This window comes from Gobius niger (genome assembly GCF_951799975.1).
Source record: "Gobius niger genome assembly, chromosome: 4".
NCBI lineage: Eukaryota > Metazoa > Chordata > Actinopteri > Gobiiformes > Gobiidae > Gobius > Gobius niger.
This window is the reverse complement of record NC_136855.1, coordinates 23,664,784-23,682,954: the sequence shown is the minus strand read 5'-3', so window position 1 is coordinate 23,682,954 and position 18,171 is coordinate 23,664,784. Positions and strand designations below refer to the sequence as shown.

The following is an 18,171-nucleotide window of genomic DNA, read 5'->3' as shown; positions in this document are numbered from 1 at the left end:
ACATGCGCAGTCATTTGGAGAAGCTATGTTATTTGCAGTTAATATTATACATACATTGTTGCAATACTGTGGCACCGACCGTTGGCTACATGCTACAGTCTTGTCAGTGCCAGCAATCAGTGGGTGGCGCAGGAGCAACACACTCAGTAAATAAATACGACGAAGAAAGCCTCTGAACGCCGTGCGCATGTTCATATTTGAGCTCGCAAATGTGAGTAAAATGGCGTCGGGAGCCATTTCCACGGAATTGAAGAAAATATCTGAATTAAGAGTTGTTGATCTGAAGTCTGAGTTGAAGCGAAGGAATTTAGACACATCGGGCATTAAGAGCGTGCTCCTTGTCCGACTTAAAGAGGTAAGCTTGTAAATCACGCTAGCACACAATAGCTGTGCTAGCTAGCGATGCAGCTCGCTATCTAACCAGTAAGCTAGCTAGCTGACTAACTATCCATCTATTAAACCAACATGAAGTAATTGATTCGATACGCGTTTGTAGCATTAGTATATAGACTATTTATGTTTAACGCAGACCTTTGTCCTACTTTAATACTGTGCGCCGTTGGACATTTTGGTTAAATGAGTCGCACGTTGTCAGGTCAGCTAACAACATCTTTACATGCATGATCTATGATGCCCACCCAGAGATTTGCAATCTGCTTTAATGCCATCATGTTGGATGCACCGTTTATAATGTAAGGTATTTTTAAGGCTATTGAAGATGAAGGGGGCGACCCAGACAACATTGAAATCCAGCTGGCTGCAGACACACCGACTCGTAAAGGTGGAAAGGCTAAAGGTAAGTTGTCTTAGTGGTTAGTATTAAAATGTACCCAATCTTGTTCTAATTGGACTGTTTTATTTTTATAGGCAAAAAGATTGAATCCGATGCTGATGTTACAAATGAAGATGATGCTTCTTTTAAGGTGAAAGGATGCAAACTGCGTTTAAAAAATATAAATAAATGAATAATTGATCAAAAAGGAAACACGTCGCCATTGCGGAGACAAGTCATGTGACTCCGACATCAGCCTGTCAATACACACGATTGATACAGCGTGGTATCAATAGCCTTTGCTGATGGGCTGATATCACCTGATTTGCCTCCACAATGGCGATGTTTTTTGTGTTTTGGTATTGTAGACATAATTTTGGTGACCTTCATTGTTCTTTCAGGAACTAGAGGAGTGTGGGTCAGAAAAAGGTATGTATATTGGTATGCTAATGGCATGCTTGCACCACACATACAATAATCCCTGAACAGTTTCCTATCTTCCAGATAGCTTTGAGTATACCTTAAAGCTATCTTTTATTATTTATAGACTATATTTTGTGAACTGAAATCTCTTAACCATTGACAAAAAAGTAGTTTTCTTCAACCTGGATGACATTATCAGATTTTGTCGGTAACCACAACAGCCACCGCTTCATTGAGTGATTCTTAAGGAAAAGATTCAACTGCAACATGTCAACCTTTTAAACCTTTTTTTATTTTTTATTATTTTTGAAGATTTGAATCAACTCCAGCATGTTTTTTCTGCTATGGTAAGGTTGACGTGGTCAAGATGGAGAGAATACTGCATAGGGCAGGACAAGTTCCTATGGACACACAAGTTTTGAATTCTAAATCAGGGTTAGTCTAATGAGACTGTGCACCCAATGGACCTCCTTGGACGCTCGCAAATACCCTTTAAGAAGCTTCAAGTTGCTTGATGATCCTTTTCAGATGAACCTCAAGAAAACTGCAACACATGGCCATATATTTGCACACTGCACTAAAGAAGATTGCTTGTGTCTTTTCTAAAAACTCGCAAATATAAACGTTCATGGATTGCTCACCACAAGATGTCCTGAGTAGACTTTGATGACTGTATGAAAAGCCCTTGAAGAAGCACCTGTAATGGCACATTTTGTGTAAAATGTGACAAGATTCTCTAAATGTGTTTTGGACTGACGAAGGCATCTTATTCAGTGAAGACTGTGTGTTTGTGTCCGTGATGTCCACGCCCTCGATGACCTTTAATTCTAAATGTGCTTTTTATTCTACTTTTAGGTAAAATGATGGCATGTATGCTAAAAGTTGTTTTTGCCATGTTTATCCTTATTAAATCCCTCAGATGTAACTGATACAGATGATGGTACTCGTGACAATTCTAAGCCTGCACCTTCTGAGGACGCCTTCACTCAACCTGAAGCTGAGGTCCACGGTGAGGCCCAGCCAGAGTCCATAGCAGATTCGGAGGGTGAATCCAATCCTGAACGAGAGCCTGACTCCATGGGGGTGACTGTTCCCGATGATGACCATGAGGAAGAGCTTGAGGACAACCATGAGGATGACCATACGTCTGAGAGTGATGCCTTGGCTGAACTCCAGGCAGACCCAGATGAGACGATGCCTGAGATCGAGCCAGTACCTGAGCTGGATGCAGATGCGGATGCAGACGCAGACGAGCCAGATCTAGATGAGGACGCTGACCCAGAGGGAGAAGTAGAGCCAGATGAGACGAATCTGGCTGAGATGGAAGCGGACACTGTGCCATCCTCCAATGAAGCAGAGGATGATCACTTGTCCGTCTCAATGCAGAATGAAGATGCCATTACCTTAGATGTTGATGGGGATGATCTCCTGGACACAGGTAAACATGTGAAACTTCCAGATTCTGAGGCAGAGAAGAGCACTGATGAGCCTGGGCCTTCGGCTGAGATGGGCCCAGATGATGATGCCAATGAAGAAAAGATGGAAGGCCAGAAAGATGGTAAGAAAGATGACGCATCCAAGGGTGAAGCTGCGAAGAAAGCTGAAACCGGAGACAAAGAAAAGGATTCTGGGAAGAAAGGCCTCTCTTCTACTGGGGCAGGTCAAGCAAAGAGGTTTGTCTTTCTATGTCAGTTCTTTGATTCTACTACCAAGTCCACCTCACTAAGAACACAACTTTGTGGGTTAGCCTCAAGATTTTTTGTTCCTTAAGGGGAATGTTCACTGATCTACCTAGTCCTGCCATTTGCAGCATTGTGTATTTTACTGAACATGGTTAAATTGTGGCCAGGAGCTGACAACTCTAGACCATGAGATGATTTTTGTTTTGTGCCTTTATCAAACGTTTTTTACTGAGGAGTTGAAGTAACTTCTGAAGATATCATTGGTCAATTGGCTGACATGACTCATCTCAACACTGGAAAATCAAGACATTTGTTCTTATCTGCCATCAACTTTGAAGCGTTTTTGTTGTACTGTTTAAGTTGTCTGCAAAAATTATTTTCATGTACTCCTATTAATTTGTCGGTATTGTCCCAACCTATCATTTTGTAGCTCTTCAAGAGATGGCGATGGAAAAAATTCAAAGGATGAGAAGGGTAAGAACCTTTTTAATGTTAAATATTTTTAGAAAATTGATACAGCGTGACGTTAAATAATTCCAATGCCATTTAGGTGTGGTCAGCAGTTCTACACGTAATCTGTGGGTCAGTGGTCTGTCATCCAACACCAAAGCGGCAGATCTTAAAAATTTGTTCGGAAAATATGGCAAGGTAATATTTGATAAATTAATAGTATATACATTTTGCATTAAATTACAGAAGTCATGACAGATATTTGCCTCCATAGGTTTTAAGTGCCAAAGTGGTTACAAATGCTCGGAGTCCAGGATCAAAATGCTATGGCTTGGTAACAATGTCATCAAGCACCGAAGTGACACGATGCATCTCTCATCTTGATTGCACAGAGCTCCATGGACAGCAGATTTATGTTGAGCGGGTGAGATGGAATTGCAGTATTGACTTCTCAACAGTACTGTTGAACAATGCACTGTAACATGATTTTTCTGGCCTAGGCACAAAATGATCCTTTTAAAAAAGACCCGCCAAAAAAAGAAGAGGACAAAACCAGTTCCAACAAGTCGGCTGATAAGCGTAGCTCGACTGGTGCCAAAGCTGCTAACAAGTAGGTTCTGGGCTTGCAAAACATAAATAGTTAATGGGAAGTTGCATTAAAGCAAATCTGTTCATTTTCTTCCAGAACACAAGTGTCATACAAAAAAGAAGACAAGGACAAAGATGCTTCCAAGAAACCAGAATCTGGAGACGGAGAAGCCTTGAGTTCTAATCAACAATCTCCAAAGAAGGACGATCGAAAACACAGCAGTAATTCATTTTACAGAATATACTTTTTAATTAACTTACTTTCAAATTGCCTGATCATACTTTTTTTTTTTTTTAAGGAGGTAGAAGTCCAGGAAAGATGACTGGTGTTGCACACAAAGATTTTAATTACAACAAAATGAGGCCAATGCGACAAGGAAGATATTTTGATAAGGTCTGAGCTCATACTATTGCCTGTCCTAGTTTACATTTGATTGTATTTTACTCTTTATTTATTCTTTTTGTTATATCGTTTCTCTTCAGCCTTTTAACAATATGAATATACAACGCTGGCCAAAGTGGTTGATTCCTCCTGAAGAGGTAATGCAGATCTTATGTTAATTTAATGAATTTGTGTTACCGTACTGTGCTGTAATTTTTCCCAATCTTTTTACTTCAGCTTGAAATGATGAAAAACAAGCCAACAGATTTTGCAGATAGAGATGATCAAGAAATTGTCCCATTTGAAAAGATGAAGGAACAAAGGATGCGTGAACGCATGGAGCGTGTCCGTAGAGCCGAAGAGCTGAGACGGTAAATGTGCAACAGTTATGGGGAGTTGTTAATGTTTACTAAAATGGTAATAATACAAATCTAGGCGGCGTCAAATGGCGGAGCAAGTAAGAAGAGATCGAGAACGGGAGCGGCAGGAACGAGAGAATCTGCTCCGGGAGCGGGAGCGACTTGAGATGGAAAGGCAAAAACTGGAAAGGGAACGTCTTGAAAGGGAGAGACTTGAAAGGGAGAGAATCCGCATTGAGCAGGTAAGTCATGAGAAATGTACAGTATTTTGTTGTTCGTCATATAATTCTTAAACTCGTTCATAGGAACGTCGAAAAGAAGCAGAGCGTTTGGCTCGTGAACGCGAAGAACTACGCAGGCAGCAGGAGCAACTTCGCTATGAACAAGAAAAGAGAAATAACCTTAAAAGAGGACGGGAGGTGGAACATGGGTAAATGTTGTACCATTTTGTAAGAGGTTAGGTGTATACCTGTCTTCTGAATGAAAACTGCATTTCAGTCGCAGAGAAGATCAGTACTGGAATGGAAACAAGAAGATCCAATCAGAGGATGGACGTTTAAACCAAGCTTCTAATTACAACCGTCAGCAGAACAGATTTAACAACTTCCATCCCAGAGAAAGGGGGCGCTTCCCAGAAGCTTCAGAGCAGCAACATTCATTTGAAAGGTCTATTTTTTTTCCTATTTTTCTTATTTTTGTATATGGTTGTAAATATCATTGTCCTTTTAAACAACTAAAATATTTTTTCATCAACTTTGTTTGAAAAAGGAGAAATCGATTTGATGGTGAACCACCTGTTAAGAAAAATCGCCCTGGGTTTGATCGTTATCCGAAGGACTTTGGTTCAGTCGGTAGAGGTGAACCCTCACGCGTCGGGGACAAAGACCGAAGAGATAGAGATGAAAGACGGCCAGTTCCCATGAATGATCGTCCAATGGGAGCTAGAGCCCCAATGCCTGGCATGTCACACAATCGTTCACCCAGGGATAGCGTGCACGGATGGAAGAATGATGGTGGCTTAAGTGCTAACAAGGGAGAGTTGCGGTAAAAAACATTTTTTAAGTATGTTTGACTGTCCTTGGCGAAACATTTAAATGTTTATTTTGTAATCCTAGTGGAGCTATGCGTATGCGGGACGATCGTCCTGTCAGAGATGGTCCTGGACCTGCAATAAGAGGGAGCTCTTCAGGCACCCATGGGAGAAGCTTCAGTGATCGTGGGCGACCAATGGTGATGAGTGAGCAGGTAATTCGCCTCAATTCAACATTTCTGTCAAAGCCAGTCAGTACATTTATTCCCCAATATTAATATCTCATGGTTTTAACTACAATAATAAAAATGTTGTTTATCTGTCAGCCTTTCAGCTCCGGCCGTCAGGTAGTTGTGGAACGTCAAAACAGAGATCAGGGACTGAGAAAAGAATGGCATGGCGGAGCAAGTTCCCAAGGTGCAGGGTTTGCCGACAACCGGAGAATGGGAGAGACCCGTAGCAGCATGATGGCTCCCCCATCTAGGTATTAAGTTATGACAAAACCTTTTTTTTTTGTCCTGTCCAGAATTTAGAACTTTTTTTTCTGTTTTAGTCACTCTTCTGGAATGAATCGAATTGTACAGATCACCAACAACTCCCTTTCAAGTGGAGTCAACCTGGGTGGATTTAAACCATTTAAAACAACACAACGATACTAATGCCAGACTGATATTTGGAAGACTGTTGTCATTTTTCTATCAACTGTTCTAAGGGGCATTCCTCTTGCCATTGGCTGGTTGGCATTGCTAATTTGATTACCTCGTGGTAGGGTTTTTCGGGCAGTGTTAATGTTAACCAACTCTCAACATAACTTTAACTTTTGTGATGTTGTACAGCTGTGAATGTTAAGATTTTTGAGTATTGTCAACTCTGTGTATGTATATTTTTAGTAGGTCATTTCAACTCGGATCTTTTCAGACTGTCACCTGTTTGTTTTGCTTTAGTTTGTATCTGGACCGTTTGCAAGTTAATGAGTTGATTGCATTTATTCAACCTAACTTCAGTTTGATGCTTTGACGAGCTAAAGTTCTTCCTTGCTTTTCTCAGAAATGTGTAGATACATTTTTGTATTTCATGTTCACCTGGTAAATGAGCATGGCAGCCTGTAGTTAAGCTTGTTAGATCAGTTGCATGTATAAAATATTGGAACACAACAAACTGAATCTGCCCGATAAAAACCTGTATTTGTTTAGTTTTAACTGACATGGACAAGCTAAGTGAAACACAACCTGTCATTGCACCATTGGGCATTTTTTTCCCCCTCCTCGCCTAAATATATGTACATAAATTATTATGTTCTAAATACACACCTGTGTCGGTTTTTAATTTACATAGTCTTGCTTTTGGTGGTGTCAAGGGAAAACAAGAACAAATAAGATTTGAGACTTTTATTATCCAATCAGGTTGAATGACCCTCGTGTATAAGGCATTTTGTTATAGATCAGCATGTATATTTTGTAACATGTGAAAAGCTACATACATTATTTGGTCAGTTATCTAAAAGAACAACCAATAATTGGCAAAAATGTAACAATGGGTTGTGCATTTAAAATATTGGGATATTGATAGAAAGTTTATTCTAAATCAGTCAGTGTTGTACATGCACCATAAAAAGATGTTACAGCGTCTAGAAAGACGATCATGCCGGTCTGTCTTGGGTTATGTCGGTGTTTTTCTAAGTGTGGAGCCTGCCCATGGGGGTAGAAATAAACACATGTTTCTGTATCCTATTGAAATGCCATATAATGCTATAACCTATGATATTGCTCAAGGGGAGTGTGCCAGAAAATGTTTGAGAAGCACCAGGTTAAGTGAAAAGGGCTGACAGAAATTTATCTTGTCCAATGCATGTTTCCTCATGTTTGCTGCCCGTTAAAAAATACTTAACTGCTCAAGTTGCAAGTTTACAAATGTCTAACCAAAATAAGTCACACAACAGCCCTTTTCCCTTTTATATTAAACAGACGGTGACAACTTCTACAAATCTTTTGATGAATATTTTGGCAGCTTTAATGCTTTTATAAAGGTACCAACTTCTATTGTAGCTCATAAGGTTCTGAATAATATTTTACTGCATACCTGAAATATAAACCAAAAGATCACGATCTTCAACAATCGTCTTGTCCACCTCACTTAACAGCATATTACTCCACAATGACAAACGGATAAAATATCCTTCAGATCAATAATATGATAGATGGAGGGGGGTGGGGGAAACTCCAAAAAAGTGATCAGCTCCTGATAAAGTAATAAATAGTGGCACATTCTTCACTTCACACAAATTAAATTGCTCTTAATATTTGCATGTTGCTCAAACAACCCTGAAATGTGAGGAAAATAAACAACTGCTTTTCTATACATATATTAATTTACAAGTTTTAAAACTGCAGATCCACTGGGGTGTTATCTGGAGGAATAATGAATATTGACAGTGTTCCTGTCCAACAACATGGACACCTTTCAGTTCAGTTATGAGGTTGGAAGTATGTTCAAATACTAATGATTTATGTGCATACCCAGCTCTGAAAGTGACTATAGGCCAATAGTCTAGTATTAACACTAACTTTGTAAATAAAAAAAAAAGTCTGTAAAACGTCAGCACAGAAAAGGCCTGAGTATTCATTGATGTGTCTGGGTGTTAATGGATTGTCTAACTTTGAGAATGTATGCTTGTTTTTTAAAATGTCTTGAACTGTGGCCTTACACAGCACATAAGAAAGCCTCAGATCAAAATGAAGATTCTGCCATAAAAATGGAGCAAGCTGCTATCTCCATACTACTGTAATGGATTAAAGTCTATTTGAAGGTTTCAGTCAAGGCGTCCAGATGGAATGTACATAAATTATTCAAAAGAGGCAATCCCATTGTAGACCAATGGTCCAAATAAAAATTATTCTCACAAGCTATTTGCTGTAAAAATGCAAAAATGTACTACTTCTCACACTGCCTTGCTGGCTCACTTAACGGAGGCCATGATTTGCAGATGGTTGAAAAAGCGCCAGTTGAAGTAATTATTTAAAGGATAGGATATTAAGGGACAGTGTGCAGATTTCTCCCTCATGTCAACAACTGAAAGAAGCTTGTCTTCTTTTGTCTCATCTTCCATTTCCAATGGATACACCATCTCTGTGGCATTGTCCACTAAAGTTGCAATGCTGAATGTGTTGCATTTGGCTGTTTCAACTACAGTATTTAGCCTTTTAAATCAGTAATGACAAACCTAATGGCGGACAGATCAAAGATGAACTAGTTTTGTAGTTACTGCACACAAATATACAAAGTAAACATACTTTCTCATTAAAAAGGAGCAGACTACCCTGGTAAGGCAAATATGAACCTAAGCTGCAATGACCATTGTTTAACACCTACAGTACATGGCAGGTCTGTGACATAAAAACTCCTTCAAATAATCCATAAAATGATAAAATATTGCGTTTTGGAGGGTATTGTCATGTCATTCAAAATATCCCTTTTTAACTTAGAATAAAACTCTTCTTTTTCAAGAGCTAATGTTTGCTTTAATTTAAAAATGGTTTGGTGAGGTTTAAAGAGGATAAATATAAATTAGCTTATAAACTGCTTGATGAACAAGATGAAATAAAAATGTAATATTTGGGCAAAAAAAGGAAAATGTAAGTTCTTTATGATTATATTAAAAAAAGAAAAGAAAAGTATGACCCCAAGAAATCGAGTCATCATAAATACTTTGTAAGTTGTAGTGCACTGTCAATTTTGGCCAACTATACAAAATTAAGGGGTAGTTGTTGTAGTAGTGTCTTTTCCTCTGATGTCCAGTTTTCATCAGGATAGAGGACTGCAGGCACCAGTGGTTGGGAAACAGCAAATCCTCTTAGTCTTGTCACTTTCCCCTCATTTGTCCTCTTCCATTTCTATTAGGAAGTTGGTTGTTTTTTTGCGTCCAGACAGTGGGGGAATACAAACATTCCCCTTCAGGAAAACAAAAATCGCAAATGAACTGCACACTCACAGAGACTGTCTTATGTTACAAAATTACACATTTGTCCTTATCTTTTGCTTCCTTCTTTGATTTGCGGTCCCCAGAAGAGGAGTGTTTTCCAGGGCTTGCTGTAGCCCCAGGTGTGGCCGCAGTGCCAGCATTAGCTGCAGCACCAGTTGCCCCTGCACCTCTGTCTGCTTCATCTCCTTCTGCAGGCATCTGCTGGCCTTGCTGCAAAAGACCACGAGAAAAAAAGCCATTTGTTCATATACATATTTCTGGTGTCTGCAGTATTTGTAGGTGCTGTAGGAAAGATCTGTTTTTAATTATTAAACATTATTGTTCCCGGGCTACTGTGTACAATATTTATCATATGTAGGGCTGGGACAAAATATCATTTTGCAATAAATAGCAAGACTATTTTGCTGTGAATGATACGTGTATCCTATCATAACTAGAATAATAGAACGCTTTTAACATAGTTTTGTTAAAACCAGATTTAGTGCTGATTGGTTGAAACAAAACTGCCAGACTTTTAAAATGCCTCTACCATTTGCACTTTTCAAAATGTTTTAATCAATATCAGACTGACTAACATTTGACTGATTTTTTGAATTTGCATCTTCTGCTTTCAATTCGGGGTAAAATATCGCAGTGTGTGCATTGGAATATGTTGTATCGTATATATTGTATCGCAATTACGTATTGTCAGTATCGTGATACGTATTGGATCTCGACAAAAATAAATAAATCAAACTTTATTTATAAAGTGTTTTTGTGAAGCGCTTGGGTGCACGTTTAATCCATTGCAAAACCACTTCTATGAGCTTTATTTATTTTGTAAAACTAGAGAATGGTAAAAGAAGGGTAACTCATGTATTTCTTATTGGTACGGTCACCAATGTAAGCCTTTGTTTAAGAAAAACATTGGGCCCCATCTTCCGTCTGGCGCAACAACAGCATTGGTGAGGACGAGCCCGGTATCTTGCGCGCACATACCTGCTGCGTCAGTGCTTGCGACCAGTGGCCTGAGGGCATATCTGAAAAACAACTGAGGCGTGGTGTGCTGTAACCTACTTCATTCAGCATTTTGGCTTTTAAGCTCTGACTAGACAGCTACAAACTTAATGCATCCAATGTGAAGCTGAAGATTTCAGAGCGCCACCTATCAGCGCCACAGTCTACAATGTGTTTAACTGCTTATCACCTGTGCTTGTGCTGCTGCCTGCTCCTGCTCTTGCTCCTGGTAGTACTGGGAGGCCCGTCTGTCCTCTTCTTCCTGGAGCTTTTTAGCCAGCTCCAAATCACTGATCCCTTCAGGCAGCTGTTCCCATTGAAGATCTTGACTTTGTTGTTCTTGTTGCAGCGACAGAGCCATCAAATAATCCTAACAAATGAAAAAGCACAAATAAAAACTTGAGTTCTGAAACATGCCAGGTTTTCTGGGATTAATCACACATTTAAAAAATAATACACCAGTGGAGAATTTAAAAAGTATGGTAATATCATGAAAATACTGTTACATACATATTTAGACACTATGTGTGTTAAACTCAGAAAGTTAGTTTTTATTAGTTTCAACAAGCTGACCGCCATCATTTTTTAGATAGATTTGTCAATCTTTTGATGTAGTTTATGGCATAAACCATGGCTGATATTACCAATAATAGTAAAATAACGTGATAACAACCCAGATCTATGTTTGCTGATGGTGCCATTACATGCAGTTGCTAGTCTCTCCAGCCAGCCACTCATGATTTTTCTTTCTGTTCAAAAGCAGGACACGTTTTTGTAAAGAAAAGGAAAATAGCGTAGGCTGGCCGTCAGGCTATGCAATTGCAGTAGTACACATTATCAGGATTTTTCTATCCTTATTATGGTAGTGTGAACATACACTGTGTTCACACTTCTACATCTATGTTTTATCTATGTTTAGTTAGAAGGAACTAAACAAAAAACCCCATAACAGAACACAGAAAATGTGAGTAGTTGTGATTTTTACACATTCAGATTTCATAAAATCTAATTCTTCTAATATTTCATAGATACCCAATGTCATCTTGACTAGCACTGTTGGTCAGACCTGGTCAATCTGATCTTGTTGTCCACGATATACTGTCTCTGGATCAGAAGGAGGCCTCAGTCGAAACTCTGAATCACAGAAGTTGCCATCTCCATCAACATTGTGCAAACTCTCCCAAACAACTTTCTCTTCAGTCAGGAAACCTTGATCTGTCACAAGGAGGTAAAGCTGGCCCTGGGGAAAAAAAAACACGTATCACATGTTTTGTTGGGAGTTATTTCTCCTGGAGATGTGCATTATCTGAAGATGCTTATAGTGTAAAGAGTGCTTCTAACAGAGTCCTGTGAAAGCTATAGGTGACATTGGCAGCATTGTTTACATTGGCAACAGCACCTTTGCACTGAAACTACTGTACGCTGAACTAAAATATGCAGCCTCCACTTCCTCCCACGGATAACAGGAAAGGTCTGTTGTCCCAGGGGCAGAGATAGAAAAGCCCGTTGCTATCTGGTGGTACAAACGCAAAAACTAAAACGAGTTCATAGGAAGCTGTTTATGTGATATACTATGTGCCTGTAACTTAACAAATCTAACTGTAAAATGAAACCAATCTATCGAAGTTAAATAGCAGATGTTACTTACCTTGTACTTGATCATAGTGCTGAAATGATTATTTCTAAAGAACACACACAGTTCCCCTTCTTGCACAGTAGATGTGAGCTCACATAAACCATGGTATGTTAGCTGTGTGGCAGTGCTGCTTAGGAACTGCTCAGCTACAATGCCTGAAGACAGAAATCAAGATCAGAATGCATCAAAATATTCCATATATTGAAATTATTAGCATAATTTACACTGAAATTTTACACTCAAGAGTGAAAAAAAAAATCACATAGTGCTAGGCTTTTGCACCACCTCTGGAAGTATTACACATTTAGCAGGGAAATTATAGTTATGGACAGCTGGTAAGAAATGTATGAGCTACAGATGTCGGGTCAGAAAGCAGGTACTGATCTTAATGTGGTTTTGCTGAATGTGTTCAACCTGGACAGCATTTTATGATTTGGGTGCATGTGTCATGAAACTAGCGTGATGAAATAGAGGTTAAAAACAAAACAAAAACAAGCATTGAAGACATACAAGCAAGTCTCACCTTCCCCTGCTAGTTCACTACTATCCGACTGTTTGCATGAAATAATCTTTTCAACTAGTTGGTTATAGCTGCAGTTGCCCACTGCCTTGACAATGTCTTGCATCTGAAGAAACAAGCAGTATAAAAACGTTCATTAGAAGTGGTCTTAATACTCATTATTGCAGCAGCAAAAAATATTGGTTTATAATATATCATAGTGTTTTTGAATCACAGCAGAGGAAAGCAACAGCACATTTGTATATAGAGAGAAGGGATTATTTTTATGGACTTTATCTTACCTGGGGGTCGACCAGCCAGCCATGATACAGAGGGATGTCTAGCAGATCGAACACAATGCATTCTGGGGTGTACTCAAAAACCCGCACTCCTGTAAACTTCACATTCACATCGAGGCCGGTCTGCAGCTTGTGCAACACTGCCATTGCATCACTCATGTTCTAGGGGAAAAAAGCATCAGCAAAAAACTTCTGTGTTAGCTGCTATTCACTTGCCTTTTCTCCATTTTAGGCTTCAGTTCTACAATAGGATGATGAGAACAAGGCTGTGTATGCCACATATACACAGCCTTGTCTTAAACTAAATCTAGACACTGTAACAGACCAAGCTGCGTCAGCCACACTTGTTCAATGGTTAAAGATTGCACTTTAGTCATACCAAAACAGAACAAACTGAAAAGAAACAGTTCCTTTTTTTGAGTGGATGGAATAAACTATGAAATGTACAGCAGCCCCTGCACCTTAGGCAAGCTGTCACTTTGCTATTTTCCTCATTCAGACCTATTTCCACATTTTTCCATTGATTTTAGCATTAAGCAATATTTTTACTTATACATGCATTTCCTTAATACTTTGGTCAACTGTATTACAAAGTTGGAATGAATTTGACCTTTTATGTACCAATATTCTAAATATTGTCAATACAATGAGCAGCAGCAGCAGCAGCAGCAGCAGCAGCAGCAGCAGCCTCTTCTTAGCCAAGAGGAAAAGCCCTCAGATAGCACATATGTATGAGACTGTGGATTACAGTGCTTACGGGCAGCACTCATGAAAGGATTAGTAGCCCCATGTAATGGATCATATCACTTCATTTTAGGACAGAGGGCTGCAGCAGTAGATGATCACTACTAGATCAGATGATTTATAATACACTATTTCTTTTATATGTTCTTTTATTGTACACACTACAGAGTATGAAGAAAAAAACACTTTTTGAATGGAAAATGACAGCAGATACAATCAATCAGAAGCATTAACACTTGTGTGGAGATTAATACTACTGTATCTGAACTGCGATTTAGAGCATATTTATAAAGGTCTAAACAACATGGTTTGTCAATTTAAATATAGTATGATAGATCCAAATGATCTCAAACCCAATATACGATCTTATTAAGTTTCTCGTCTTATATTATATCAATATTTGATTTCTTTTGTGAAGAACATTAAGATGATGTTTTAACTCAAACACGAAGATAACACCACTCTCTTACAAGATGCACTGAACTGATTCCAACATCTGATGTGTTCCTTATAACTGTAAAGGAGCAATCGCTGCTGTCTGACAACCACAACTAGAAGGCCAATTCCTTGCATAGTTATTTTGGCCTGGACAAAGCTTCCTCCTTTTTGACTGCATTTATGAGGCCACGCTACAAAGTGTGACAGTTCAACAGACACTGTATTCTTCATTGTGAAAACCACATATTATATTTTTTTGTTTTCGCAAAAAACAAGGAACCAATTTTTTTTCTTTTTTGCTGCCAACAAGCAGCTAATCAAGACTCAACGGACACTGTAGTCAAAGATGGGAGAATGCAGAGAGGTAGAGCTGGAGCTTATCTTCCAGTGCCTCTCGTGGTGAGCCATATACTTATACAGGGCCTGGAGCGGAACCCACCCATGCGTCGCTAAGCATTTATAGCCACGTGGAACATCATAATCTGACATTCCTGACCCTTGTTGTTCCTTGAGCTTCACAAGTTTTATTTTATGCAACAACAGAGTACAGGGAAAAGGCATCACTAAGCTGCACTGGTGGCGCTCACAGCATTTTTTTCCAATATCCCAGGAATCTGATATATATACATAGGAATATTATAATAGAACACGATGTCCAAAGTGCGGCCCTGAGACCAATTTTTGGTGGGCCATGCTTGCCTCTTTCCAAATTGGCACACATCGCCAAAGATGGTCCTTTTTACTGCAAGTTTCATGACTCTGAACAATCATAACCTCATGAAGTAACATTTTGTTATGAGACAGAGCTTGCATTAAGGTTCACAGTATAAACGTATTTATTGGTTTATTTGGTAGGGACAGTGCATGTTAATGAACACACCACACCAGACTGTAACCATGGGCTAATTTGCATCCGTTGTCCCACACTCGCACTCTCAAACACACTCTCATTCATCCTGGATATTTTTGTATGTGTTTTGGTAAACAAATAATGCAAAATACGCCTAGTTAAAGGTTCCGTGCACTAACCACCGATCTGTGACCTTCACCCGTATACTGTGAGACTTCATTGTGTGCATACAATAATAATTATAAGTAAGCTTTACCTGTTCATAGTTTAGTCGCTGAGCTTCAGAGATCTCCTTTGGTTTTGTTTCGAGTATGTAGTCTCCTGTAAATATGGAAAACACACAAAAAGACACGGGTTTTTAGAAAGGTTTACTCGCTGTATTAAACTATAGAACAGCTGAAAGGTCAATAGATGTGCATCAACTGTCTCTCTTTAGTCAAGCTTGAAACCCTTCTGTAGGGGTTGTACACCATAGACTTTATTGTTTGACAGATTCCCATTACCTCAGTATGAACACCATCATAGTAATCAAGACAACAATCTGAGTTAAAACTTAATTTATATTGAGTTTGGGTTTGAAAACCAAGCAAAATTATTACCCTAAAGCCAAGAGCAAACACAGACTCTGAAGACAAGGGGGGTGAAGTGGTAAAAAAAAAAAATTCCCTTATGACTTAAAATTAGATTACAGCCGGTGAGTTCCATGTGTGCAGAGAAGAAAGTGATGAAACAAGTGCACGTAAATACAAATTAAATTGGAAGGCTTAATATTCATACCTGTCTATAACCCACAGGTGTACATTACATTGCAGAGTGACAACATTTAAAGTAAACAACAGGGAACAGGGCAGAATAAAGAGTAACAAGGTGGAATAAGGGGAAATTACCGCACAACTACAGTGCAAATACACAAGTCTGAACCTAATGTGTAAACTACACGTAAGAGCAGGCTGCAATCTTAACTGAGACGCTATTGCCTTTAACTACAAGAAACAACAGGGAACAAAGAAGAATAAAGAGTAAAAAGGTGGAACACTTAGTACACCTTTATTACACCTTTTGTTATATTACACTTTGTACATCTTTATCAAACCTTGTACTTTCATTTTTAATCATCAGTACTTACATGTGTAATTACTTTCCTGTTACCTGTACCTAAACATGGAACTCGCGGGCTATAATCTAAAGTGTTACCGATTTTTTTTTTAAAGAGTAAAGGTTAGGACATCTAGGAGGAAGGCAAAGATGATGACTCTTGCTTCCTTTCCTGTGACACATTATTTGCTAGTTACTTGTTCTATACTAGTATTTCATCAGCCTTGTGAAGTTAAACAACACAACTGTACATTATTGACAGCACTTCAGGATTTAGACAATAGATAAATAGATTGTAGTTAGGGTGCTCACCTAAGTACTCCATCAACTGCTCTGCTGTTATAATTTCCATCATTGGTGGCATCTTAACCTGAAAATATAAAGCAAGGTGTTTAAAAGCATACAAAGCAACACAACAGTCAAAACATATTCATTTTTTATTGAAAACATTTCACACAAGAAATAAACTCAATAATATGGTGTTCAAACTGTTGTATGTCAGATATAAAACTTATTAGAGAATTGATTTGGGCGTCTACCTTCCACGCCAGCAGAAGGACATTCATAATTGCGAGTAATGGGCAGGGTCCATTCTCATTCTGTGTGATGATCGGCGTATTCTCTTCCCTCCACTTGATCCATTTTATGTGGTATATGGACTGTCCGGCGGTCCGATCCTTGGTGCACGTAGGCTTAGTTCCCTCAGCTCCCAACTCGCTCTGGAGGGCCAGGGCCAGACCCCTATCCTCCAGCCCTTCACTGTTCAGGTCAGAACTTGGACATGAGTTTAGATTAGAGAAAGACTCCAAGGAATCAATGCTCCGGGACTCCCCACCGAGACTAGGGTCTGGATCACTCCCACTAGGTAATGCTTCTGATGAAATGTGATCTGCAGACTTTACTGTAGTTGCATTGTTCGGACACAAATGGGTTGGTTTGGCAAGTTTTGTCCCTGCACCATCTTTAGAAACAGTCACACCAAGTTCAGCCTGACACTCCGTACCTTCAGTAGAAGGAGGTAAGAACTGCTCGCCGGTTTTGTTATTTACCAACTTCGAGGCACCACCCTCCGTATCTTCTGCAGCCAGCACCAGGTCGTGTCCTGTCCCGTTACTGATTTGATCCCCAGACCCAGAGAACGGTCCGCTCATCTCGCTCCCCGTCTTTGTATCCTCTAGCACCGGTGTGATCACAATCGTATCTGGTACGTCACTTTTCCCTGTACCAGAGACGACAGCATCGATGCTAAGAGCAGATGCATTAGTGGATCTGTTGTTGCAACTATCGTTCACTAAACTAGTCAGAGGAGCCTCACTATTCTTGTATTTCTCATCTGATCTTTTCAATCCACCGATACCTGGAGCGTCACCCATTTCCCCTGTAATAGAAGAACGCAAAACGCCACCTTGGGTCTCTCGGTGCAGGTTTACATTTTTCTCCATTTTGCTAAAAGACTGTCGACAGATTTTAGCTAAATTGCAGCAGAAGCTTCGGTCCTGAAGACGCCATGACAACTCTATATGAGTGACGTCACCACGTGCGCTGCTCCATTGCGCGCAGAGCGCGAGTAGGAGCCGCCAGGGTACGTCAAACGTCGTGCTTTTTTTTTTTTTTTCAAAATGTATACAATTTACTACAATATGCTCATTTTCAATCAAAATCATCTTACACATAGATGTAACATGTTCATGTTCAAATAAACAATCTATAAGACAAAATGGATTTAATTAGTTTTTTATTATTTACATTCATTTTCTCAAGGGAGGCCAAATAAATGTTAGAATCAGATTCAGTCAAACGTCGTGCCGGTGCCAATAATGGAAAGCTGCAGACCCGCTGGTGCTGGGATTGTGTTCTGGATTGAAATGTGCGTCTCAGCCACTGTGTGGCAGCAAATATTCGCTTACACTACCTGTACAACACACACTGTCTTCGGACGTAACGTGACT

The 18,171-nt window shown here is 39.4% G+C and overlaps 2 protein-coding genes across 2 annotated transcripts; one reads left to right on the top strand and one right to left on the bottom strand.

Annotated features, from left to right (window-relative positions):
- The first annotated feature begins 89 nt into the window (after positions 1-89).
- Positions 90-7,893, top strand: sltm (SAFB-like, transcription modulator). The gene is made up of 20 exons (XM_079554543.1): positions 90-355; positions 709-796; positions 868-923; positions 1,174-1,201; positions 2,115-2,868; positions 3,308-3,351; positions 3,428-3,525; positions 3,602-3,751; positions 3,828-3,937; positions 4,013-4,137; positions 4,215-4,309; positions 4,399-4,455; positions 4,535-4,668; positions 4,733-4,898; positions 4,962-5,086; positions 5,155-5,322; positions 5,425-5,700; positions 5,772-5,901; positions 6,013-6,170; positions 6,240-7,893. The coding sequence occupies exons 1-20, from the start codon at positions 188-190 to the stop codon at positions 6,343-6,345; spliced, it is 3,036 nt and encodes a 1,011-aa protein (XP_079410669.1). The 5' UTR covers positions 90-187; the 3' UTR covers positions 6,346-7,893.
- Positions 7,894-8,787: 894 nt separating this feature from the next.
- On the bottom strand, positions 8,788-17,772 carry mindy2 (MINDY lysine 48 deubiquitinase 2). The gene is made up of 9 exons (XM_079555602.1): positions 16,762-17,772; positions 16,535-16,592; positions 15,384-15,448; positions 13,099-13,257; positions 12,821-12,923; positions 12,310-12,452; positions 11,728-11,901; positions 10,852-11,031; positions 8,788-9,875 (listed from the first exon to the last, which is right to left on the bottom strand). Exons 1-9 carry the CDS (start codon positions 17,662-17,664, stop codon positions 9,690-9,692), a joined length of 1,971 nt encoding a protein of 656 aa, XP_079411728.1. The 5' UTR covers positions 17,665-17,772; the 3' UTR covers positions 8,788-9,689.
- Between the last annotated feature and the right edge of the window lie 399 nt (positions 17,773-18,171).

Coding starts and splice junctions, on each gene's coding strand:
- mindy2 (XM_079555602.1), bottom strand. CDS start 17,664: ATGGAGAAAAATGTAAACCTGCACCGAGAGACCCAAGGTGGCGTTTTG. Junction 12,453..12,820: donor TAGTGAACTAGCAGGGGAAG/GTGAGACTTGCT, acceptor TTCTGTCTTCAG/GCATTGTAGCTGAGCAGTTC. Junction 9,876..10,851: donor AGGCAGCAGCACAAGCACAG/GTGATAAGCAGT, acceptor GGTCTTTTGCAG/CAAGGCCAGCAGATGCCTGC.
- sltm (XM_079554543.1), top strand. CDS start 188: ATGTTCATATTTGAGCTCGCAAATGTGAGTAAAATGGCGTCGGGAGCC. Junction 924..1,173: donor AAGATGATGCTTCTTTTAAG/GTGAAAGGATGC, acceptor TTGTTCTTTCAG/GAACTAGAGGAGTGTGGGTC. Junction 4,669..4,732: donor AGAGCCGAAGAGCTGAGACG/GTAAATGTGCAA, acceptor ATACAAATCTAG/GCGGCGTCAAATGGCGGAGC.